General features: G+C 36.8%; 1 protein-coding gene across 3 annotated transcripts in view; it reads right to left on the reverse strand.

The window, feature by feature from the left end:
- Positions 1 to 3,147: 3,147 nt before the first annotated feature.
- Positions 3,148 to 27,936, reverse strand: part of fwd (phosphatidylinositol 4-kinase beta fwd) — a 38,454-nt gene continuing 13,665 nt past the window's right edge. For all 3 annotated transcript variants that reach the window (XM_071595085.1, XM_071595087.1, XM_071595086.1), the window contains exons 7-16: positions 26,481 to 26,749; positions 25,983 to 26,116; positions 23,600 to 23,833; positions 22,826 to 23,170; positions 16,640 to 16,834; positions 14,560 to 14,753; positions 10,903 to 11,121; positions 10,210 to 10,463; positions 6,969 to 7,222; positions 3,148 to 4,571 (exon numbers count right to left, since the gene is read on the reverse strand). In XM_071595085.1, coding sequence (XP_071451186.1) covers positions 7,035 to 7,222; positions 10,210 to 10,463; positions 10,903 to 11,121; positions 14,560 to 14,753; positions 16,640 to 16,834; positions 22,826 to 23,170; positions 23,600 to 23,833; positions 25,983 to 26,116; positions 26,481 to 26,749 — 2,032 coding nt within the window. In that variant the 3' untranslated portion in view covers positions 3,148 to 4,571; positions 6,969 to 7,034. The remainder of the gene's footprint in view (positions 4,572 to 6,968; positions 7,223 to 10,209; positions 10,464 to 10,902; positions 11,122 to 14,559; positions 14,754 to 16,639; positions 16,835 to 22,825; positions 23,171 to 23,599; positions 23,834 to 25,982; positions 26,117 to 26,480; positions 26,750 to 27,936) is intronic.

The following is a 27,936-nucleotide window of genomic DNA, read 5'->3' on the forward strand; positions in this document are numbered from 1 at the left end:
ATAATTCCTTAGGGAACAGGAAAGGGTCGCCCATAGAGGGCGCTCACAGATTGCGGGGAGACGGTTCTCTGCAATCGGATGAAGTCGATCAGGGGAGAGGTGGACTATTGCTGTCGCCCTGATTTTCACCTCCCATTCCTCGACAAGGCGAGAGGCTTGCCACCGTTTCCCTCTGGAACATGCGATTGCGCGCAATATGGTATCAGCAGAACAAGAAGGGGAAGGAGTTACATTCCCGAATCCCACAACATTCGGGGAGGGGAAGGAAGGGGGGGGGGGTGAAATTAAAATTGGGGCAAAAGGAAAATTATTATATCAACGACCAAATTTTAGTTACAAGGCTTAGATGTAATCACCCAGTTTGCTATTTCATTACAACAGTAACGTGCAGTAGATCCTTTAAGTATGTCAACTATTTACTGAGGGTTTTTCAGATGACAGGCAGACTTTCACAGTTTAGGTCTAAAGTAATGACTCCTGTTACCCTTTTCATCCAATATTCTATTTACCTTGCAATTCACATAGGCTAAATAATGACTTGCAGGGAACTTAGTGCTATTTATTCACACAGCTAATAACGGAATAATTATCAATAAGCATTCATGGCAGAACACATTTTAAATGTGGATAATATTGACAAGGTGAATGCTAAGGTGCTCTGTTTCCAAACCCATTTTTCAATAGTTCATGTGTCCTCCATCCATGACCCTGTCCTCTCTAGAGCCAATAATAGGAGTCTCAAGAACAGACTTGATGTAAACATGTGTCCAGATGAGTAAATGTTTAAACCTAAGGAATTTCGGCGATATAAGTAATAGGGGAGTGCTGAGTTTATTACTAATTAATTGGATTAATCTTTTATCAGGGTACGCACTAATATCCAAGGCCACAATTACAGGACATTTGCAGACTTTTCAATTGTATATTTTCCAGTTAGTTTTTTCTGCCATTTATAATTAAGATAAACTTTTGTAATCATGACGAAAAATTGAATTACCTGAACTTTAATCTACATTCTACTGATAACCAACTTCTTCAGAAAAAGACACACTAATCCTTTTACAATGAACCAAATTTTTTCATATTATCAGTAAAATTTGTGCAATGAAAAACACAACGCAAGTTAACTTTAGTTAAGTGCTTCAACTTAAGCTTCAAACATGTCATTAGGTAATTCCAGCATACAGAAGGAAGGGTACTTTGTGACAGTACATAGGAGAGAGGCCACCCAGGAGGTACATAATGGGTAAGTATGACAGAAGTCTTCTACACTGTCACTGTCATGTTTGAGAGAATGGACTAGAGTCCAATCTTCAAGTACATGCTTGAGAAAAAAGCAAATGGCTTGAGTAGAAGGGGTAGACCAAGAAAGTCATGGGTAAATATAGAGACTTCAAAATGAAGAATATTGGGAGCCTCAAGATCAGACACAATATATACATGTGACACAAGCAAAACAAGTAGGCAAAGATATAGCACCCAGAAGGGTTATTAGAAAAAGGGAGGAGGTCCTTTGAATAAGCTAAAATCAGGCGTTTTAACTACATGGTTAATTCAACAATTCCTTAGAAAATCCAAGAGATGGCGCTTGTAATATTGGAAAAAGTTAGCTTTTAGTATGCCTCATCCTTCACTTGAGATAAAATTTCAGCTAAATTCATCACTTGGTTTCATTTTCATAGCTGATTGAAACAACAAACTTTTGTTTATTTATAAAAAAGGGAAAAAATGAATTTTGTGCAGTGATGAAATACTTATATATAAAAGACTTAACACCAAAAGAGATCAAAGCTGAGGTGAATTAAGTTCAAGGCACATCTGCTCCAGTGTTTGAACTTGTTTACAATTGAGTAAATGAGTTCAGAAGTGGTTGCACATCCACATAAGATGAACATCTTTTGGGATGTCCAGTGGAAGTGAATTCCTCAGAAATGATTGACAAAATCCATGATATAGTTTTGAATGATCGATGAATCAAGGTCCACAAAATAATTCTCAGCAAGATGTGTGGTGCATTTGCTCTCAGAGAAAAATAAATACAATGTGTGGTCGATTCAGAGGCTGGTTTGGCACTTCAACAATGCAATCCAGACGAGTTTCTGCATCGACACATAAATGAGAACGAAACACGGATACTAATAAACTCCATAGACAAACAAACAGTCAAAACAGTGGGTTTCATACAACAATCTAGCTCCATAGAAGGCGAAGACAGTGAAATCAACCAACAAGGTGATGGCCGGTTTTTTGGGATGCACGCAGAATCATCTACGCTGATTACTTACAATAAGGACAAACAATAAACATAGAGTATTATGCATTGTTATTACACTGGTTAAACAAAGAAATTAAAAAACCCTCATTTGTCAAACAAAAAATTCTTAACTTATTAACTTAAATCTCAAATTCCTAAAACATCCATCATATTCGGGCCCCAGAGACCTTTTATTATACTTCCAAACTTGAAAAAATGGCTCGGCAGAAAATGATTCATGCTAAAAATGAGGAGATCATCGCCAGCACTAAAATCTACTTTGGTGACTTTCCGAAATCCTACTTTATGGACAGCTTAAAATAGTTAGTGAAAAAAATGGTTGGTAGAAATACTGAGAAAAGAGTATCAAGCTAAAAGGAGATTAAGTCAAAAACTAATAATAATTTACCCAAAATAAATTGTTCCTATTTTTTCCTAAGAACCTATTGAACATCCCACACAGCTTACCCTGAAATAGAACTGTATGAAGCATATAGATGTAAGCAAGAGAGCGTATACAAAGAAGCGATGTATAGCGAGGGTATACATACAAGCAAAATGAAACGATTTCATTGCATCTCACCTTCCATCGTTAATCTTAATAATTTGCAATTAACAGTAGTATTTACTAGGGGCAGGGACCAACGGCTGAGATGATTTGTGCCTTTAAGGATGAAAAATTGAGAAATGTACAGTTAGGTGACAAAAATAACCTATTTACTTCTCCATTAGCCCAATGGACAACTGTGGTGGATGAGATGGATTAAGGATAATGTACCAACACAAACTGGCTTAAAAACACTCTCAATCATCCTGAACTGCAATGAATCTGAAAGGCTGGAATAACAGAAAAGGATATGTTCTCAATCACAACAATTAGCTATTTCATACAGCCTCTTTTTATTTCATAAAATACAAACTGGAATGAGATGCAACACACATTCAGCAGACACATAAAAGAATAACAATACATGCCTCATAAATTGCTATGCTTTGTTGAGTATGTACAATACAGCCGCCCATACTCTCCCTCCATTAATTCAATACAATCTTAAATTGAAATATACAACAGTAACTGGATAACACCTCCCAAAGCACCAATGAGGGCCTCCACATAATGAGCATCTTTAGCCATTTCCCAACAGATGATACATTACTTTATTTTTGTCTCTGGAAACATTCCTTTAAAAAATTTTAATGACGAAATAAACAATAATGGAGCACCACCAACTTCTGCTTTCACACTATCACTCACAGAGGAACCAATTCCCTTAGGTACCCCACAAAACTCTATTGCAAAGGCTCACACAATTGCCACAAAACCACAATGCAAAGGCTTGCCAAAATTTCCAGGGTTATGAAAACTTTTCCAAGTCCAAGGAGTCAATTGTCAGCATTATCACTCTGTTGGTGAAAACGATTCCTAATAAAAGAGTACACCTGGTAACAACCAATGGTTTTTAAGGATGTATCAAACAACTTCAATCTGAATAAAAAGTACCCAGCTTCTCTGAGGAGGTCGAGTCACTTTTTCTTTCAGCCAGTGAACAATACCTTTCATCTGCTATTAATTACTACCACTCTTCATTGGTCGAGAGATTATAGCACAGCCAGATTGTGGACCACAAACTGTGACCCAAGGTTTAGGTTGTAGAATTAAAGAGGCCACAGGAGTCCAACTTTAATGCCCACAAACTGAGACAGAGAGAGCAAAACAAGAGAGCTGACACCAGTTTGGTTAGTGTGATATTTGTGGGGCTCTTCAGCTTAAATTCCTAGGGGCATTGTCACAGGCAGCACACGTTTACCATATTACACACTTGACACACCATATGTGCCACACATATCATGGCATAGCTCAACCCAAATTCAAGTTTTGAAGGAAAACTACTAATATTTAGCTTCATATAAATGGAAGCCCATCAGGATAAATAATGCTTTATGATAATCCTGGGCTAAAACACGTTGGAATCATGAGAGATGTAGCTGAATTCTCAACGTCTCATTCACACACACACACAAACTTTACAAAGTCCAATTGAAAAAATTGCAAGCCCAAATCATTCATTCTTACCTTACTCACACTATCGCTCATATACGCAAAAAGGAAGCACTCTGAAATATGCCAACATTCATCATAACACTTGCCACTTTATGAAAGGAAATTTTTTTTTTCCCCAGGGACATGAAACTCAATTCAGAAGTCCCTGAATGACACCCAGTCAGTAGATTAATATGATCACAATTCAACCAGGAAACACCAATGTCACTCTAAAAACGTCTTCCTTGGCAAGGAGATAGGCAATGAAGAAGACCCCTGCAGGAACCAGAAGTCATTGGTTAGGACTTAAAACAATATCATTCTCCGACAATAAAACATACGTAATACATACTATTGCAACCAGCAAACGTCAAAAAACAAACAATAAAACCAATTTTTTCTCCCAGGCATACCAAAATACCTGGATTTGATGTATGCAAGCAATTTGAAAGTTTGCAAAATGGAAGAATCCTTCGCTATCAATTCCAGTGGAATTCTGATATAATGAGTATGGCACATTAAAAGAATTTTGACATCACCAGTGATACCCATACAATTTCTAGCCATTTCATTTATATGACAAATAGATTGGTGATGGTGGGGCCTACATGTTGTTACACCCACAGAGGTCGCCCAACAGTGTAAGTGATTTAATATCTGTATCAACATGGAAACCATAAAATTTTGTCCATGCTTAATGGTCAGGTGCATACAGTTCCCACTTTCTCAACCTTTTTGGTTGTAATTATTGGGCACACGTTTCTTTTGTGGTCTCTTTGTTCTCTTCAGAACTTAATTTCAGTTAAACATTCATGGCTTAAAAATGTGTTCATCTTATAATTATGTATATTACCATATTTGCCTACATAAGCTGAGAGAAGTAGGACGGCAGGCATATTATTATGACTAGCATGCAACATTCCTGCATCAATAGCTGCACATCCCATCACAAAAGTCATAGGGAGTAATTAATACTTAACCATAAAATCATCGATGAGATATGAGAGATTGCTGTGGTGAGCGATTCATTAGTTATTTTGAACACTCATTATTTCAAAGATTCCACTGTAACCGAGTTAATTACCTGGTCAATAGCTACACTGCGAGCAAAAGCAAAAACAGTTTTGACTGTGAGATGCACTTCATAGGCCAGTGATTTACAGGGCTATTACAAAAAAATTTCACTACTAATCTATTAATGATAATCTTCACTCACACTTTATGAATAGCTTGCGATGGACTAGCATACAAAAACATAAATATATATTATCTATTTCACTTTTAAGCATTTGAGAATAACCTATCCACTATTTAACAATAAGCAAACCATCTATTTGGTCAGCAACACAGCCACTTGGGAGCAGATATGATTACAGGTCCAGATTATTGGTAATATAGGATAATAGGATTAAATGTCAGCCATTAACAATAAAATTCTTCATCAAAATTCTACCAAGTGATAACAAATAATGTGATTGAGTTTACTTGTAACTACATCTACTCTATCCGCCTTGTACATTTATTTATGACACAAAGATAATCCAAACTGGGTAAAATTAATGAAACTACTTTTTCAATATGGCCCCTTATTTCAAACAGCTGCCTTCATAAGGTGAAAAAAACTGAACTAGATAGAATTTGAGGCTCCAACTAACCAAAGGGTAGAAGAGAACTTACTGAACAAATAATTAGACAATCCATGGCTTCGAAGACTCAACATATTATTACAAAGTTAGAATCTTTGATATTAAATCATTCATAGGTTTTGAAGATATTTGCATTAGATAGATTGTAACTAATAAAAGATTACATGCCACATGGTAACTATGATTTTTGCAGGGTAATTCCATATTCACTTATTATTTTATATAAAATAGTTCCTCTCATTAAAATATCTATTAATTATGTACCAACCCTGACCATGCAATATGTGGGCATATATTCCCCAACCACTTTCAAAAATCAATCCTAAGACAAGGAACTACTTTTGAATTGGTGAAAAAATAAAAACTGATTGGCCTACAATTGACTATGGGGAATTGTGATTAGGTTCTCCAACACTTTTTGTAACCTCGTAAATTATTCCATTGCCCATAGTGCCAGCTATTCTTTAAGAGAGTCACTTTTCATCCAAAAATAATAAAAATTTTCATGGAAGTTCATTAATAATCAAGTTTTAATCATCCTTGCTAGAGTGCCCATCATTTGTATGGACTGTTAATAAATGAAATCTTCACAGTATAAACGGCAAAAAAATAAACATTTGCGAAAGGCTGAACTTCAAAAGAAAGCTTTAATAAGAACAATACTATGCTTGTTCTGATTATGAATATTCAGTGCACCTGGTGCATAGTGATTAAATTACACTAGTAGAAATGTATGAATAAAATGCTTATAGGATATGAGAGGAATAGCGAACCAGCACCAAACTGGCCACAACATGCTCACTACCATCTACTAATACACCCAAAATATGTATACCAAAATATAACATGATCCAGCTGAGATTCACACCTGTCTATTCACAAAAGCCATTTAACTATCGACAAAAAAGTAAAATATGCTTTCAATACATGAAATTTATTCTGAACTGTTTACCTTGGGTTAGTCAAGAAGAGAGAATCAGTAAAAAAAAAACATGCATTGGAAATTAGAAACATTGGTAATACTCACTTCCCAGTTCAGGTGTTACCACAACAAATATAGTTTTATATATGCAAATGACTTCAACTTCCAGGGCTAGAGGATCCCATTGGTGATGTACTGATACCTATCATACAGTTTGGTGCTGAGGGAGACAAGTGATGATCGCACCAAGGTGTCCACATGGGACTGAAGCTGCTCATCAGTCATTGACTGATGAAATCGATTAGCCAGGCCTTGGACTGTGCTGCCTCCACCGGCTCGAAAGCAGGGTAGCTGAGATCCTACACAGAAGAGAGATTTATTATTAATGCCTCATTACAATGTAAACAATGCTAAACAAGGCAAAACTCCAATCAATCCAGCTGACTTATAGATAAAGAAGCCTTAACAATATGACTGATAACAAAGCAGAGTTGACAAAAAATATTACAGTTTAGAAGAAACCCTTCATCCAGACTTGATTAAACCACATCCAGGCAGGGGTGAAAACATCCCTTTTCATTCAGAAGGTCTCAAGTGAAATGGCACCTGTTATTTTATTTTTCTTAAGAAATACTATATGAATTTCATGAAGTTTTCTCGGGTCTTCCACGGGGTCAGGGGTTCCATGCTGGCTGACGTTTAGATGCTCGACTTGTGAATCGTCCTCGGGGCAGATGAGTGCCAACTCAGCATTTTGGCCATCTTATATACCCAAGCACAAGTGGGTCAAGTAACTCATGATTGGTCCATAGGGGAGGAGCCTCCCGATTAGTCACCATGGTGCTGTTTTGTTCTTCCTTCTCTAACCTTCCTCTGCACCAGTTTCCATGCATTACTGAGGGAATTGCCGGAATCTCTATTTGAATTACGACTCGCCATTCATATTTCAACGGCCTCTTTAATGATATGGTCCCAGTAACCACCAGAGCAGGCAGGTAACCTTGTCCCAATGAAGTTAATGGAGTAATCCATCCCAACACTGCGTTCAGCGATGGCTGATTTGACACCTACAGCTGGGACAGTTGGAGAAATTTCAATAGAGATTCCGGCTATTAGCTCAGCAATGCATGGAAACTGTTGCTGAGGAAGGTTAGAGATGAAAGAACAAAACAGCACCATGGCGACCAATCAGGAGGCTCCTCCACCACTGACCAATCATGAGTCACTTGGCCCACTTGTGCCCTTGTATAAGAGACAGCCAAAAAGCTGAGTTGGCACTCATCTGCCCTGAGGACGATACACGAGTCGAGCATCAAAACGTCAGCCAACATGGAACCCCTGACCCCGCGGAAGACCCAAGAAAAATTCATCAAGCAGATATGCTGGGAAAGTACCTGATCTTACTTTAACACTATATTAGCTCATCCGGCCAAATACTACCACAGGGTGGAGAATTTGATGATGCCTCTAACACCCAAAAAGTGTAGATAAAAAAAATCTACCTTGATCAGGGGTTGGTGCATAGGGAAAGAATCCAAGGTTCTTTGGGTTAGATGGATGAGTTAGGCTGAAGGCCACTGAAAATGAAACCTAAAAATTAAATATTAATTAACAGTATTTTACTAATAATAACAAAAACCATATGACATTAAAATCAGCACTGGTACCCAAGATGATTCAAGTTTAAATCTTAAAGAAATCAAGGTATTTCTCAAAAATTGAAATCAGTAAAATGTCGGGGTCAGTGTCTTTATTTGATATAATTTTTGTGCATGCAAAATGAGTTGGTATCATGATGCCTGAAACCGGAATCGACACAAAGAAAACATTTTCAGGGTAGGTCGGTGGTTATCATGCACAGAAACCTCATTTAAGATCGTGGTATCTGCTACAGAGTATCAGAAATGTCATGAAATGTTTGAGATCAAAGTATTAAACTGGGTTGTTCTTTTTTCATACCTATGACTTAAAGTCTCACAAAAATTAATTTGTTACATAACTGTGACCCACAATTGCTCACCATTAGTCAGCATCTATGAGTTATACCTTGATTACAAATTTTATAATGAAGAGGAATAATAATATCACTCCTGTTTATGCTTAAGGATTTTAGTGGCTTCTTATGCCTGAAAGAAATGCTCCGTTAAAGACATTTGGTATGTCTAACAGGAACATTTTACATGAAGAATGACATGTACCTCTGTAACTTTATATACCTCTCCAAATTAAAATAATAAATTTGGTGAAAGGCACAACTTGCAAAATAAGTTTCTTTCAATTTAACTCAAAAGTAGAAAAAAGTGACAAGAAGTATTTCTCTCCCAAAAATATTCTGCATACACAACACCAAGAAACAGTTTTATATACATGACATAAATATTGGAAGCTACTCTTCATCTATTCACTTGCCTTCACATGACAGCCAAGCTACAATTATGTGGGGAAACTGTAATCAAACCATTTTATAGAAGATATCACGATAAATGTATCTTGCAATGTGGGTGCATTTATAAATTTTAGTTTTTTAATTTCTCATAAATGATATATATTACCTCCTATCAAGCGATAATTTCTCATTGATCAAACTTATGATTACCATTGCTTTTTCAATAGTTTATTACCTGCCCATTCACAAGAACTATTGAGAACCAACAACTAAAACAGATAACCAAAGCACAACTGAATCAAAAAAATGTAGAACCGACACATTACTATTATCCAAGAATTGTTTTCTTTCATTAAATAATACAAATATATTTTTTCATGGTAAAGTTAAATACTTTGATAGCTACATGGCAACAAACAGCATAATAAAACTGATTTGAAAAATAAAAGTTCAAGACTATGGACTAATAAATTTTAATATAAAAACAAAATATTCATGGAAAATTAAGCTTCATTCATTAATAATCCACTGTTATAGCAGTTTAAGAAACAAATTTGAAGATGAAAAATAAGCAGAAATTTGTGATTATCAACAGCTTAAGTCTCAGAAAATATAATGAAAATTGAACTGTAGAAGGAGCAGTAGAGAACAATTTAGTCATTCCTTGGAATATTAGTACAATGTGAATAATTCATTAATATTCACTGAAGCAGTATATTTACATTTCGAAACTTGCTTTAGTTTGTAACCGCAATTTATTTTTTTGCTGATAGTCATAAATTAAGGGAAATTTGAAATTTTGAAAGTGTATATAACAGAACAAGATTACATTGTTAAGTAAAAGGAATTCTGGGGACATAAAGAATCAGAAATAAATGAAAGGGATGCATAATTTAAGGAAGGTAATAAGAGAGCTACACCTTATGTAATGTTTACAACTTTGGCAGCAAGTATACCTACCAGCTCTCATGATTTCAACCAGCTGAAGAACGCTATCCCTATGTTTTCGTGCAGCAAGAAGTCCTTGAAGAAGAAGAACACGAAAATAGTTGAAGAGATCAGACCCCTCTCCTCCCATCACTGCAACAAACTCTGGAGTCAACTTAAAGGGTGATGTTTCAAAGCCCAAATTTCTGGGAGATGCTGAGAGCATGAAGCCAAAATCTATGTGAATGACATGGCCATCCTCATCAAGCAAAATGTTACCATTGTGTCTGAAAAGGAAATATTTAGAGTTTTAATTATTTACATCAATTACAAGAATAATAACATATAATTTTCAATGAAAAAGGTGTCACTATTAAAGAAATGAAGTATGCAACCCCCGTAAATGAAATTACACTTGATGGAAGAAATTTTGGTGGCTTACCTGTCAAATTAGTTTAGCTAGTTAAATTCAAAGAGCCACATTTTTCAAATCAATAAATTTTCCTTCAACTCACCACAGTAAAGGCATAATATTTTTCATGACTTATTTCCAGTAACCACAACAATAACACTTTTTAAGTGGCTATTCTCAGCCTTGAAAATTTGAACAGGTTGACATCATTTCTGAACGTGTGCATAAATTCTATTTACAACTTATGCATACATTTCAAGAAAAAACAAAGGGTATGATTAGTAATATTTAAAAACAAGAAAAAAATTACTCACCTGTCTTTCACCTGCAGGAGATAGCACACCAAACTGTAAGCAGCACAACTAAATACAAAATTTTTCTGTGCCGTTAGGAAACGCTCTGAATTGGATTCTCCAAACTCCCTGGCAAAGTACTCTGGTAGAGTTAGCCCCAGATGCTTCTTCATCTGGTGCAAGGAAACTGTGTTTGGGATGGTTTCTATCAAGCCCGAGTCTCCAGAAAGACACACAATCCTGTGGAATAATATTTTTCCATGCATGAAACTCAACATTTTCACTATTTATGAGTGCAGTCAAAAGAAACACATTCTCATTTTGAGATATTTATTAGTTATGCCTTCTTCAGACCCTGATAAATACAATTAACGTGGCCAAAATCCATATGAGATTCATATGCACGCAAATTTTACTTTGAGGAATAGTTCAGCTCCTGTATGCTAAATAATTGAAATTTCTGATGCCTAATGGGAAGTGATACATGTAATTACTCCAGAATTTAAACCTGTTTTCCCTTTAAGTTTCTATAATATACATATATACTACCTTGATCAAAAAGTTCCCGGAATAACCACCGTGTGGCGCTCCCATCGTTCCGATTTGAGTTCTGTTTTTTTTGTTAAATTGGTACATCTGTTGTTGATATTCCCTTTAAATCTTAGTGTCATAACTTGACATTTGCAAAAGTTACGTAGCCAAGAGTACATCTATCTCTGTGTGTGTTGGCGATTTTTTACAATTTCAGAAATGGATTTAAATTTGCAACAAAGACCTTGTATTAAATTTTGCGTAAAAAACGGATTTAGTGGCGCACGGACGTTGGAAATGTTGGAAAAGTGTTTCGGCAACGATTCTCTAAAAAAAACGGTCGTTTACCAGTGGCACGAGCGGTTCAGAAGTGGTCGTGAGTCAATCGAAGATGATGAACGCAGTGGCAGACCATCGACATCGAAAGTCGGTGAAAAAATTGATAAAGTAAAAGAAATGTTGGTCAATAACCGCAAATTAACCATCAGAGAAATAGCGGAGGACTTGAACATTGCCTATGGATCCGCCCAAGACATTGTGGTTAATGATTTGGGTTTCCGTCGTGTAGCAGCAAAGTTGGTGCCAAAAGACCTCAATTTCATGCAAAAAAGAGACCTTGTTGACGTCGCAAAAGACATGATTTGCGAGGCTGAATCCGATCCCACATTCATCAAAAGGATCATTACTGGAGACGAGACGTGGGTTTATGAGTACGACACGCAATCCAGACATCAGGCAAGTGAATGGCGTTCACCAAATGAGCCGAGACCAAAAAAACCACGTCGTTTTCAGTCAAAAAAGAAGGCAATGCTGACGGTTTTCATGGATTACAACGGTGTAGTGCATCATGAATTTTTGCCAGAAGGCCAGACAGTAAACAAAGAGTATTATTTGGGCGTTATGAGACATTTGCGTGAAGCAATTCGCCGAAAGAGACCAGAAATGTGGGCAGAAAACTCGTGGATTTTGCACCATGATAACGCACCGTCGCACAGTGCTATCATTATTCGTAATTTTTTGACGAAAAATGCAACAAATACCATCCAACAGCCACCGAATTCACCTGATTTGGCTCCCTGTGACTTCTTTCTGTTCAATCGAGTTAAAAAACCATTACGGGGAACGCGTTTTAGCAGCCGAGAGGAAGTAATGGAAAAATCGCAGGAAGCACTGATGGACATACCGAAAACCGAATATAAAAAATGTTTCGAGGATTGGATCAAGCGCTGGCATAAGTGTGTTGCAGTCGATGGGGATTACTTTGAAGGGGACAATATAGATTTAGATGAATAAACTTGTATTTTTAATTTTCTGAATAAATTCCGGGAACTTTTTGATCAAGGTAGTATGTGGGGGTAGTATGAAAATTTTCCGACCTAACAAATTACCCATATATTTTTTCTTCAAATTTACTTATATTTTCAACATTTTCTCTTTTAAGTCCATACTCTTTTTCCAGTGATGCTATAACTTTTTTAACCCTTGCAAATACTAGTTGACATCTTTCTCTGCAAAATAGGTGCTCACGTAAGCGATGACCTACTTGCCTGATAAAAATCTCTACACTCCAAGCATAATTTTAAGGTTAGGAGAGAGGAAAAAGTCACTGGGGCCAGATTGAATGAGTATGGTGATTGGTCAACGAATTCAAACTGCAATTTGTTAATTTTAGCCATTGCGACTACCGAAGTGTGAGTAAATGCATTACCCTGATGAAAAAGCACTTTCTTCTTCAAATGTGGTCCTCTTTTTGCAATTGCTGCCCTCAGCTTGTTAAGTAATGATGCATAATATTCGAGTTATTTTTTTAAATTTTTGAAGATATTTGATTTACACAATTCCATGACTATCCCAAAAAAAAGTCACCACCACTGAGGTATAAATATGATATGAGAATGGAGGAAGTAGAATATTTACTTCAAGAATGCAGATAGGACTAAAAAAAAAACTTCACACTCATTAGCTCCTAAATGGCCAAAGCTCAAGGAATCGGTTACGAACTGGATAAAACACAAGAAGAATGAGATTACTGTTTTAACAAAAGTGATTTAAACTGTTGTGAGGAAATCAGCAAAAGGTTTGTCTATTGATGATTTTTCAGAGACAACATCATGGTGAATCATTTACACTAAAGAACTATAATAGTACAAAAAAATGCCACTTGAATACCAAAGAAAGGTTACAGAATTCCATATTGAAAAAACCGCGTATATAATTTCAACAGCAGTAAAGACAAATTTCTGGGATTCTGAAATGAATAAACGCCTATATTGTTGATAATTTTGTAATATAATAATTCTAATTTCTTCCTATAAAGTGTTAGCATGAAAATACTTTTCAGTCTAATCCAAGAATTTTTCATTAATTCTAGCATGAAAAATCACATCTTTTGCCCTGGTGCATCTTATGGACCAGAAAATAGAGCACTCATCATTATTTGAGATATTTAGACAATCCATTGCCGAACCAAACTCCATTTGTTTAATGATAAGCAAGAAATTCCAATTAAAGCAATCAAGCAAAAAAGAATTTCATGAGAATTTTCAGTAACTTTTTAAAATAGAGAAATTTTAGAAGGAATGAATAAAGAAGACTCTGTTTCCAAAAATAACACAAATTTTAGCAAAATGAGTACATGATTTCTTCAATATTTTTAATGGGCCATGACTGCATTGATATCATAGACTGTAGCTATCAACCCCTCCCAAGAAATCAAAGAGTTGATAATTAGAAAGGCTTAAGTCATAAATTATTGTCATTAACATAAAATATTAATCTGCAAATAGAAATTGAAGGTCTGAGTCAAAATAATACTTCATGGGAACTCTCAATAACTTTAAAAAAATAAAACAGCCCTTTATTTAGGATAGCTTAATTTTTTAAATATTCTAATTGAATCATTATTCCACTGAAATTAGAACTATACAACGACTATTATTAAATATATTCTATTGTTTCAGGCTTCACTTCGTGGAAGTAATTGATATCCATTAAAATAGAAAGAAAGACTCGTACTTTTCCACAGATTTATTATTCCACTATTATTAAAGGCCAGAAAAATAATAATTAAGAACAAAATGAAAACAATTCACTGCATAATGGCCTCATTTTAAAAGTTACCATCAGAAAATGAGCAGGCATTCTTACCTGTATGGCCTGAGCCACAAAGGGAGTCCAGCTTCATCCCATATCCGCCCCAGGGTATCCAAAAGCTGGTATGCCAGAAGTTCTTGTCGCAGGTCATCACCACATTTAACGATTACTGACAACAGATTCCACCCAGCACGGTGGCCATATGGTGATTCAGCTCTCACTCTGCGCTCCTTGCTCTCCCAAGATTCCTATGAAAGATATACCAAAATACTTTATAATCCTCCCACGTCTTCATTTTAAAATAAGCATCTCAAAATAGCATTGTGCGCTGTTACAAAAAATTCAAATTGGCTTTTAATAATAATGATGATTAGATTCATTTAATATTAGTGACACTAGGAATGCCTCAAAAGAAATGCTAGATGACCAATTACAGGCATCATTAGTTAACCTTTATCAACCAAAAGGGAACTTATGTTCCCAACAAAGTTGGGACCCGCTGGCCAAATGGGAACTTTAAGGGCCACTTGGTTTCACTTATCACATGCTTCTTTTATGAGGCTGCCTGGAATGTCTAATGATATCCATTCACTTTTCATCGCTTAGAATCTTCAAGATGCTGAGGGGCCATTCCTCATCTTGAACGCATCGTATTGCATTAACATCGCTATGTATTCCCCTCATTTTACACATCAATTATGCCAGATCATGAGTTTCTCTGCTCTTCCTAATGTAGAGGTTACTTTCAGTGTGCATAGTTCTTTCTGAGTGATCCTAGCGCTGTAAGAGTTTGATCAGTTTCTTTGAGTGTGCAAAATTTTATGCCATTCGATGATCCTGGTAAGCTTTCTAGTTCAATGGTACAAATTTTTATCAGAAACACTTTCAGACATGGATTTTTTAATAATTATTTTCTGTACTTGAAATTAGTGGAAAAAGAACTGCCCTCTCTTCAATGGATCCAAAGCAAAAATTTTTAGAGAGAAATTGGGGAAACACTTTTAGCAGACAGTGATTCCAACGCACACGTCACTGACAAGAGTGACTTCTCCACAGAAGCGGCTGGCAACATCGATGATGAAACAGTGTGGAATATGCCACACAGAAACGGATGGCAACATGGATGATGATACAGAGTGGAATGTGCCAAAGGACTGAGTAAAAATCCTATGCTTGTTTGTAGGGAAAGGGCTTGCAGGTTAAAACCTATGAGGAAAATGGTAATAAAAAATCAAAATATTGTATCATCTTGTAATTTTTAGTAAATTTGTACTTGATTATTTTAATTTTATTTTAAAAATTTGTATAATATTGAAACCAAAATTTAATAAAAACGCATATACTTCACATCAATATGCCTTTTATTTTTTAAAAACATCTCTGAAGTTGACAGATAGAGCCTAAAAATTAAGTGCCTGCATATTCAAAATTTAATATTTGGAAAAAATCCAGCCAGCAGAACCATTAGTGTGAATTTAAATGCCGGCATTTAAAGGTTAAATTTCAATTAATAAATTCTGACATAGTTAAAATGCATATTAATGGCACATGCTTACATGCTAAATCCCTTGTTTAGAAAATATATCAATTCAGATACAACTCTGTACTTTGATATAAATGGGCTTGGTTACAAATACAATAAGCCAAAGGTTTAGTGATGATTAGCAACCACATGTAGTGAAATATTCTCCGAAATATATTACTTGTCAACACATTGCACAAACGTCTCCAGTGAAATGACATGAATTCACCACATTTGTACTTCACAATTAACCAAATGATGAAAATCTTTAAAGATTGATATGGAAAATTATCGTCCATTATAAGATTTCAAAGCTTGGGTAAATTTATCGATCAGCGCATGCATTTTTCCATGGAGACAATAATAGAAGAAAGAAATGCTTCTGTAATTCCAGATGCTTTGGTAAACTACAGACATTATGATCACACCTCAAACACCACATTTGTTCACACACAAAGACTTCAGATATATGCATAAATGGAAGTAATTAATTTGAAATCCATCTAAGATAACCAGATCTAAATCCAGAGCCAGATCATCATTATCAGAATATTGGTAACTAAACTACCAAGATCAAATCAGGTCAGAAAAATCAATGACCACAACATTTACCTTGAGCATGGAGGCCGATGGGTCATCCTGATGGCGCGGGAAGGTAGCTCCAGGGGCAGGAACCAATGCTTCGGACAACCGACGGCGCACATCACCAGCAGCAATGAGAACAGGCGGAGAAGAATCTGAAGACTCTTGTGACAGCTGAGAAATAGTGTCCCTGTCTGCCATCTTCCGTCCCTGCTCATGCATTAGCTGCACAAGTAAAAACAGGTTAATGAGGTCATTCTTTCCCTTCACACTAGCAGCATATAATTTGGGTTGATACAGCTAAACAGAATTTTTCTCAATTTACTAGACAGAAATTGACATATTTTTTGTTCCTGTAATTCAAAATCCCCAAGAACAGGCCAATGCATAGACAGTAAAATGTGCAGTAACTTTGGAATGATGATGATTTCAATAACATCTAGTGCAGATTGCAATATATTAATTTTATTCATGAAACTGACATAAAACAACAAAATAGACCTATCCAGAGCTGTTTTGAGCACCCACATCTGTTTTGGCCCAGAACTCTTGTTGTCAAAAAGAAATATTAATGCAATAACTAAACTGTTTGTATTTATGACTGCATATTATTTCTCAAATTGTATAACCTTTCTGATATATTAGAGACAAAACCCCTGAGTAGAGAGAGTTTCATTAATTAACCATGAAATACACTAGCATTTCTCAGAACCATCAGTGAAAATTGTGAGATTGAAAAGAAAGCAGCTTGGTCTGCCATTTGAATTAACAACACTAGAACATCAAAAAGAGCTCGAAAGATCCACATAGAAGGACAAAGGATGTCAAGTGGACCAAGAAGGAGGTAGGAGGACCATGTTATGAAGGATCCAAGGGCCAAAGTAGTGTGAGTTTGGAAGAGCATTGATGGTGCGGGGGAAGTGTTGGAGGCATACAACTGAAAATGCCAGGACCTAACGTTTAGATATAAGTGCAATCGAGAGGGAGAAATGCCATACAGGCTCATATGTTAACTGATATTTTTGGTCCCAATTTTAAAATTAAACATCACCAATCCGCTTGAATTTGAGTTTCAGAACAATTCTTTATCTTTCTCAGGACAATGCATTATCCCTTAAATAATACAAGTTAGCTTTATTTTTCGTTGAATTTACAATAGAAATTCAGTTTTACTTCAATAGCTATTGTCTATATTTCCCATTCAATACTCAGGTTCTATTGAAATATGGTTTTTTAATTTTGATGGTGGATTTAGATGCTGAGTTCGATAAATTTCGGAAGAAATGATGAAAAATTAAGACAATATTTATAAGCCACCACAAAATGTTGCATTTTTTTTCCGAATTAAAGGTCGTGGCCCATGTGGGCACCAACGACGTCACGGACCGTGGATCCGAGGAGGTCCTCCGTTCCCTTAGGGAACTGAGCTCCGAGGTGAAGCGCGTCCAGGGCGTCGAGGGGGTTCGGCTGGGACTAACGGTCTGCAGCATCGTTCCGAGGGAGGATCGCGGGTCTCTGGTTTGGAGCCGAGTGGAAGGCATAAACCAGAGACTATCGAGATTCTGCTCGGACATAGGAGCCTCCTTCGTCGACCTCAGACCAACCCTCCGATCTTGCAGGACTCCCCTTAACCGATCTGGGGTCCATTACACGGCGGAAGCGGCGAGTAAGGTAGCGGATAGGATACTCGACCACTGTAGGCCTTTTTTAGGATAGAGAGCAGGTCACTTAGTGGGTCAATAACATCTGGGGATAGCGCGTATAATATTATTAATAAAAATATAAAAGTCATTGACAACACTGGCAATGATTTAGAAAGACATGTGACACGCACTTCCCCACAAAGGCGTCCTAAATTACAGTCAGACACTAATAAGGACGTTATTCAACATCAAAATAATTTAACTATACTTGTTATAAATTGCAGAAGCCTCAAGAACAAATCAGCGGATCTAGAACACATAATCCAAACTCATTCCGCTGATATAGTATTAGGCACAGAGAGTTGGCTGTGCAATGATATTAATGACCAAGAAATTTTCCCAATAGATTTCAAAGTTTACCGACACGATAGAGATACAAGACCCGGAGGAGGGGTTTTCGTGGCAGTTAAAAGTCATTTTGAAAGCAGGCAAGTTTCATTTGAAAATAATAACATAGAAAGTGTTTGGTGCACCTTACTACGGACCAATCAACCCAACATAAATTTATGCTCTTTCTACAGACCTCCAGACTCAGATTTGAAAACACTTCACACCCTCAACGATCAAATTCACAAGTTTACACGTAAATATAATAACAGCATAAACATAATTGGTGGCGACTTTAACCTCCCTGGTATAGATTGGGACAGCAATATCGTTAAATCTGGGACCCGCGATCGCGAATCTTGCAATTCCATGATAAAATTGGTTCAAAGAAACTCCCTCCATCAAGCAGTACGCATGCCCACCCGTGGAAAAAACATATTGGATCTATTTCTTACAAACACGCCGGAACGTATTATTAGTGTATCAACTGATGAGGGCTTGAGTGACCATAAAGCAATTAATGTCCATTTGGACATAGCAATAAAAAAGATTGTTAAACCAAAAAGAAAAATTTATAATTACCATAAAGCAGACTTTGAATCTTTTGCCAATCAATTAAACTCTTCACTACCCGAGTTCAAAACCCGCTTAAGTCATGCCAACGTGGAAGAAACTTGGACAGAATTTGTCAATATCATGCAAAAAGGAATCGTAGATTTCATACCTATAAAATACGTTAAAGCAAATCGCGACCCCAGGTGGTACAATAAAGACGTTAGAAAAGCCCTTCGAAAGCAGAGAATGCTACACTCTAGGGTAAAGAGGGCAGGCGTGAACACATCATCTCCTGAGAATACACAATTATGGGACACATATAGATCCTCTAAAATTGAAACCAAAAAACAATTACGTAGCGCCTTACTGGAATTTAAACGCAAAGTACTTTGCGAGCACTTGGACACTGACCCCAAAGCTTTCTGGTCATATGTTAGGGAAGTAAATGGGAGTAAACAAACCGTGGCTTGCTTAAGGGATTGTAGCAATGTAATTCATACAGACAGCGAGGTTAAAGCTAACATCTTAAATTCATTCTTCCAAAGCGTTTTCTCGAATGATGTTGCCACCGCATATCTCCAAGAAACAATACATACTCCACCCATGGAAAAAATAACAGTGGACCAACAAGGAATTCTAAAATTACTTAATGAGATTAAACCCAACAAATCCCCGGGTCCCGAAAATATACCAGCTAGGGTGATAAAACATTTAGCTCCAAACATTGCCCCGTACCTTGAATTTATATTTAACAAATCCCTCACAGAGTGCAAAGTACCTAAGATTTGGAAAACCGCGCAAATAACGCCTATTTTTAAAAGTGGTGACAGGGAGGATCCCAGTAATTACAGACCTATATCTCTCACTTCTATCTGTTGTAAAATATTAGAGCACATAATTGTCAGTTCAATAATGAGACACCTTGACAACATTAACTTTTTAAGTGACAATCAACACGGATTCAGGAAAACCCGCTCCTGCGAAACCCAATTAGGATTATTTACACATGATTTACTTGTATCTGGTGAGAGAGGTAGGCAAGTGGATGCCATCTTCTTAGATTTTCAAAAGGCATTTGATAAGGTCCCACATGGTAAACTCATTCATAAATTAAAGGTCGCGGGTATAAACAAGGGCGCTATAAGTTGGGTTAAAGATTTTCTTTCAGAGCGGGAACAGAGGGTAGTCCTTGATGGCGCTAGTTCCGACAGCGTTCGAGTCACGTCGGGGGTACCTCAGGGAAGTGTGATCGGGCCGTTACTTTTCTTGATTTTTGTTAACGATTTGAACCGCGAAGTGAAAAGTAACATTAGGATGTTTGCGGATGACACGGTGATCTATCGGGAGATATCTGGGGATGAGGATCGTTTTATTCTAGCGCAGGATTTAGATTGCATTACTAAATGGTGTTCTAACTGGGGATTGACTCTAAATTATAATAAATGTTCAGTGGTAAATTTCTTTAAAAGATCAACGGGATTTGCTTACAAATTAGCTGGAGGTGACCTAGCAGTAGTTGATACGGTAAAATACCTAGGTGTCACATTCACTAAAGACTTAACTTGGGGGACTCACATACGTAAAGTCTGCGGTCAAGCAAATAAAAAATTGGGATTCATTAGACGCATTGTCGGCAAAAGTGACTCAAAGGTCAAGGAACGTTGTTACCACGCTCTTGTAAGGCCTCATTTAGAATACGCATGCAGCGTGTGGGACCCGAGTGAAAAAGGTCTCATTCGGGAAATTGAGAAGGTTCAACGCCGGGCAGCCCGTTTTGTAAAAAATTCCTACGATAAAACGCAAAGCGTTACCGAAATGCTCATGGATTTGGGGTGGGAATCATTAGAAGAGAGACGATTCAATGCAAGACTGAAATTATTAAATAAATTCAGATCCGCATGTTTCAGCACCGAGGTCTCGCAGATTATTCGTACTCCTACATACATTGGTCGCTTGGATCATGCATATAAAATTCGGGAAATAGATGCCAGGACTAGCCGACTCAAGGACTCCTTCTTCCCACGGACAATACGGGATAGCAACTGTAGGATTATAGATAGTAAAAATTCCACTTGCCACCCTCAGTGTCTAAAAAATAATTAGTTCTACTTAAATGCATGCTCCTCCACTAACCTTATGTGTTTTGTTATAATAACCCATTCTTTCCGCATGATATCATTCGTGTTCTGTTCATCTGTTTTTAAGTTTCCCTTTCAGTCCCTCTTCCCTCCCGGCGGGGGGAAATTCCTGCTACCTGCAACGTTGGGTCGAATTCCCTTCCTTTTACTGTCTCTTTGGGGGGTTGAGTGTTTTGTGGTGCATTTTCATGTGGTAGTGATGTTTCACATTCTTGCTTGTTGTGTCCTGGCTTGCGTGTTTTAGGATGGCTTTCGTGCTGTATCCTGGGGTGCAGTTTTTTGTTGTTTTGCGGTGTATGTGTTTGCATGAGTATTGGATGGAGGGAGTTTTGCATGAGTGTGTGCGCTGCTGGGGTGTAATTTTCCGTGTTGTTTTTTGCATGTGGTATTTTTCGTTTTTACGGTTGGTGACCTAACACCCCCCGCCACACGCCCTTGCGGCGGCTTGCGGGGTATTATGTAGATGTAGATGTAGATGGTTTTTTAATTTTGATGGTGGATTTAGATGCTGAGTTCGATAAATATTAGAGACTTGTTCCCTCACAATTTGACAATCTCTGCTAGCTACAACTCATCTGATTAGGAACAGAAAGACATTAAACATTCAGTGTTGAGGTTGCGTATATGAGGTCTTATTAAAAAGTAGCACTTACTTTAAAAAAGCAGAAAGAAGCAGATTGCCCATGACACAATTGTTTGCAATAAGTGTGACTTAAGAGAACAAATTCCTAGCACAGGATATGTAGATGTGAAATTGTAGTGATATAGAAAGAAGGGAAGATACAAGGAAATACTATCCATTATTTTACTCATGTAAGAATTCCATGAGATGTGTTTCCATTAATTAAAATAACACAGCAGAATTAAAATCAAGGAGGTAAAAGGAAACCAAAGATCATCTGTCATACTCCTTAGATATGAGCCATTCTGCTTCTTAATTCCTTCCAGAAAAAATGTCTCCCTCCGGAGAAAGCAGTCTCTCAAAGCAGAAAGAGGTGATCAAAGTGCCGTACACAGGATGGTGTTCCATTGAAAACAACAAATCAACAGACATTATTTGCAAACTCTTGCAGGTTTTTGCTACATGATCAGGGTATGAAAAGTTAGTCACATTAAAAACCATTACAATATGCATAAAAATATCATAATTTCTTATTCAACGACTGTAGCAACGCAAAGTATACATGTGATTTATTTTAGAAGGGTAGTGCATGCCTGGAATTCTGTAGGGCAAAATCTTCAAAAATCACTTCAGTCCAAAATATGAATGCAGGCAAATTTGAGGGAGAGGTGGGTCAGCTTTTAATTTAGGCAAATATAGCAATTTCTTTCTTCCTTGGGGTTCAAAAACACATTCCCCATTACTTTTTCTTTCTAATTTTTTGCAAAAAAAGTTTTTGGAGCAAATATGATGCAGATAAAATTTGCTATGTCCCTTATGTAAATTTATAACTTAAAAGACAGCCATAAAAAAGTATAGAAATTTCACTCACTGTTAGCTGAGAAATCTCAGCATCTTCAACACTCCACTCATCATCATGATTGCCATACACACTGAAGGAGCTCCCAGTCCCTTGGCCATTGGATGATGGCCCTGGATGTGGTGTGGCAAGTGAGGGAGATGAGGAACATGTTGAAGGTGCAGAGGGAAGGTTGGGATGTGATGGGTGTGTGGTAATCGTGCCTCCAGATGTCGGTGGCCCTGAGGATGAATCTGCTACATTCTCTTCACTCTTGGTATGCCGAAGAAGGGAAGAAGGTCCATGGGCACGAGATGGAACAGGTGTTGTGTGCATATCATCCACTTCCACCACCTCCACATATATTATGTATGGAGCCTGGGGTCAGAAAACATAATAATTTAGAATCAATTAAGTCATTTACAACAAAATGGCTGATAGCTACCCATGCACCAAAGAGTCAAAAAATTTAACATGTATATCATTCAGTTTTCAAGGACAGCATTCTGAAGGAAATGAAATTAAAGGAAACTTTTTAACTTCCTCTTATGTGCCCTTCAAATTTGAAAACAAAGCAAGAAAATTCAATGTGCATAGAAGGGAAGTAAATCATTTAAAAAAGGGAAGGTAAAAAGCACAAGATGGGAGTGATCTTCAGATCCTCAGGTAGAGTGCCCACTTTACCTATGGAGTGTATTTCTGAACATTTAAGATTAGAGTTTCTTTTTTTATAGTTTTATCAAAATATTGGAATGGATTTTGAGAGCTAATTTTGAATGCCGTTCTTCACAAGGGCACTATACAAACCTTATCTTTTGAGTTGAGAACTGCAGACTCTCGATGTGGTATACGCAAAACAAGATGTGGCATAGTTGTTGAATAGATAGGTAGCCAGACTCGCGCAGGAAGATTCCTATTAAGACGATGTACTTCATCCTGCAATCTTGCCGTGCGTTCTTCTTTGCTTGGTAGGGCACTGAGCAATTTTCCAATGGCTATTAGTGAACCAATGAATTCCCGTTCTGGAGCTAGGCGCAATGCCTGTGTTAGAAAGGAAAGGAAATTCTACATTTATGCCATAAACTCGAATAACACTAAAGCAAAATTAATAAGTGAAAACAGGAGGGATAAAGTGAAGTGGACAGAAAGGAAAACAAATGTGGGAGTGCTAGGTCTGGTAGGCGCAGAGAGGGGATTTTAGGGAGAAAAAATAAGGAGGCAGGAGAAATGGATGAAGGGCATATTGATAAGAAGTGGGATGTACAAGACAATAATAGACGGGAGAACCTTAGGCAAATGAGGAAGGGGCAGGAATAGGATATTGGATGGAATGAAGGGAGGAAGGAAGGATATGGAGATGAAGAGGGGCTTGAGGTAGAGCAGGATGTTGGGCTGTGAGACAAGATATTTATTTGGTATTTGTATACATCCAAAACCTACCTTAACCGGTAGATTACTTACAATAATAATAAACCAATTACACCTATCCTGCAAGAGCATAATTTGTGATGCTCTCATTTGTATTTCAATCATTACGTTTTCTTTTTCAAGGGCAAGCAGTTTTAACCCTTACTTTTACAAATTCAAAATTTTCACTCTTCCCTGTTGTATATTCCATGCTATCAACATTAGGCCGCAAAAAAAGAGAGGCTCAATTTGATAACCAATGTTTACGTAGAAAGGCAAAGCAAAAGAGGTTTTAATGACTTGAAGATCACTGTCCATAACTCAGCTACGTTTGCCATGAACCATGATTATGCTGGTGTGAAATTCCTGAAAACATTACCTACAAAATTAAGGGAAATGGAAATTTTTTTACTCTTTAAGTCTGAATTATATCAGTTCCAGTGCAGGCATCAGTGCTACAAACTTGAAGAATTCATACTTCTTTCTCTAGTTAAATAATTTTATTCTCAAACATTCCTTCGTTGATACTCCTGTTTACTGTTTTTTATTTGTGACCCTGTACATGTGTATTTTGATGATTGCAATGAATTGTGATTATCTGCAGTGAATATTTGCAAACAATGTGACATCTTCCATACATTTTCCAAACATGTCTTTTAGGAAACAAAACCATTATTATTATCATTATTTTCAAACGGAATATGCAACATCATAATATAAAATATAATAAGCTGTTAATTAAAAGAGTTTGGTTAATTCCAATCTGGAATGATTTTAATGATCCATTACACTTCATGAACATGTAGTGTGCGGACCTTAATGCATAGAATGAGAGCTCATGATCCATTAACAAAACACTTGCCACATTTTATCTCGTTCCCTCAGTTCATCTTTTTAATAATGGTGACATACGGCAAGTTATATTGAATATTTTGGTGAAGTATGAATCATTTCATTATATTTCTCAGTTTACATTGGAATAGCAGGGGAATAACTTTTTGAGAGACTTGTTCTGAGCTAGGTGTGGCAAATTTTCTGGGAAATTTTCTCACGTGGTTCCCTCATAAAATTAAAACAAGAGCTAATATTCAACAAACGTTTTACTATCAAATGAGTATTATTATCTAATTTCATGATTATGCAAGTGAATTAAAATACATTCTGAAAGTTTTACTGATTATAGAGTGAAAGAGATTTTACTATAAGAGATATTTTAAATTGATTGAAAATATTAGCTTTATAATATAGTATCATTTAATAAAGATTCAGGCTGACTGCCCAAATTCCAAGATTTTCAAGTATGGCAACTTCATAGCAATGAAATCAGCAAAGTGTTCCTTTGAATCATCTCTGGGCATTCATTGCCTGTTTTGTGGTCCAACTAATGTTAAAACCTAACAGCTAGATCCAATATACTTTCAAGGTGTATTTATTTGCAATGCTATTCCTAATTAATTGTTCCTCTCACCAATAGAAAGATTAGTACTAGCAAAACCATTTATTTACAAAGAAATTGTAGCCACACAATAATAATAAAAGAATGATCATTTCCCACACAAACCACAAAAATGCAATGGTAGAAACTGAGCCGATTTGTTCAGCGTTAATTTAAAAGGAATTGGGTCTGCATGCATTAGCATTAACTGACAAATTTTAGCAACACATCTGTTTCATCTAAAATATAGTAATTGTGATCATTGGCAGAAAAAATTACAATTGACAGACGACTCATTTATCAAAATAGGATATTTTCAGTTGGTCTGATCATAGACATATCACTCACACTGCATGTGCACTCTGTATGTCGACCGCAGAGTTCATTCACCACCCCTCGACAGGAATCAAAACAACTGCAGCCATTATCAAAGGCACGCCCTGAGTCTAGGTCACCAAGGCACACTCGATTAGGAGAGCCCCCTGAAAGAAAATCAGCATTCAAGTAAGCAACAGTGCATATAGTTACATTGGCCAAAGTACAAGTATTGGATAAAATCTTCTCATGATATAAATCTGAGTAGACTACTTACAAAAACAACTTTTGATTTTTTGCATTCAAAGTATTTGCAGACAATTTACAAATAATTTTTCAACCTTGAATGTTTTACTCCAAAAATCAATGCAAAAATATTCCTTTCATTAAAGCAACAACAGATAAACAGTATGAAGGTCACTCAACTGATAACTTTCTGGGACAAAAATATTTTGGAGGAGAAAAGCACAATTGGGGGAGAAAATGAATAAAAGCATACAAGAAAGAAGGAAATGGTAAGAGAATAGCAACCTGTTGGGAGCAGCCGCCGTAGGCTTGAGAACTGCCCAGTGGCATCTGATCGAGACCTCTGGTGGGTTCTCTTGGCAGGAGATGTGGACACTGTGAGCCAGCCTGGAGAAGGAGGGAGTGGGGGAGGCGTGGGTGGGACGGATGCCCCAGTCACTGCAGAATTTGAGGAGGTTAATTTGAGAGGGACGGCAGAGGCAGATGATGACGGAGATTTGGACGAGGCTAAAAATGATGGCCCACTGCCTGGAGGCTTCTTGGACGGTTTTGCCCTAGAAAAGTAAAAAAAAGTCAAAATTGATCTCACGCCAAAAACAGTATAAAATGAAGCACCTTACTTTTGTGAATGCCATTAAGTTAATAATGCTTCAAAATTTTAGCAAATTAACCATAAGTGACCAGAATTAATATAGAATTATTTTTACTCAGAATGAATTACAAAAAGATTCTCATATCTAATGATGGCTTGCTTCAGATACCTACGCACTGCAACTTACAGAGACTACACACAAAATTTATGTCAGTTACAGTTCAATTTTTCACATTTCCAATTTCTTCCTAATAATTATTTGGAAGTATTTTAACAAAATAACTTGATGAATCATGAAAAATGAATAATGAATTCCGAAGAAACTACGGGGCACGCCACAACTGATTTCAACGGAGTCATCCGCTACCATGCATTTCAATGTAACAATTTCAGAGTGTAAGAGGACGCCTCGATAGCTTAACTGGCTAAAGCACTTGACTGGACATTGAGGGATCCCGGTTCGAATCCTGCTCAAGGCGAATGATCTTAACACCCTGAAATTGCTGCATTGAAATAACTTTAATGATCAAGAAATTTATAAATCAATTCTATCTATAACCCAACTAGTAATGCATAATTTAAAATAAACCTGGTAACTTCTATCAATAATCTCTCAATGCATCCTCATGCAACAGGGCTAAATTTTAGCATTTTGAAAGCTTAAAGCCTAATGCATTGTGAATTAACCTTCTACTAAATCACAAAGAAATAACATAATTAATATGCGAAGCCCACGGCACATTACTCTTCATTGATCATCAACTTGTTTGCTGAAACCTTGTCATAGTAGTTTCTTTAATCATTACATATTTACTCTAAAATTACCTCCATGGCTCAAATTTCAAAGGAGAATCCATAAGTAACTAATTTATAAACCCTTCCAGGATCTATAATTAATTCCATTTTTGGCAAGCTTAACCAATGCCAAAAATTATATGTTTAACCAACGCATGAAAATTCAAAAAGAAAAATTGCGATGGGGCTGTTACCTTGCCATCTCCATTGTTGTGGCATCTTTAGTTAAAAAACTAGCAACGGTAAATTATGAATTCCATTGAACATATTGTATTACCACAGAACTTAGTGCACACCGAGTTATTGCCTTTTTCTCTTTGGCACTGAGATTTCTTAAGTACCAATTAGGTACTC

The sequence above is a fragment of the Hetaerina americana genome, unplaced genomic scaffold (genome assembly GCF_022747635.1).
Source record: "Hetaerina americana unplaced genomic scaffold, ioHetAmer1.1.p SCAF_7, whole genome shotgun sequence".
In the NCBI taxonomy this organism is placed as follows: Eukaryota; Metazoa; Arthropoda; class Insecta; order Odonata; family Calopterygidae; genus Hetaerina; species Hetaerina americana.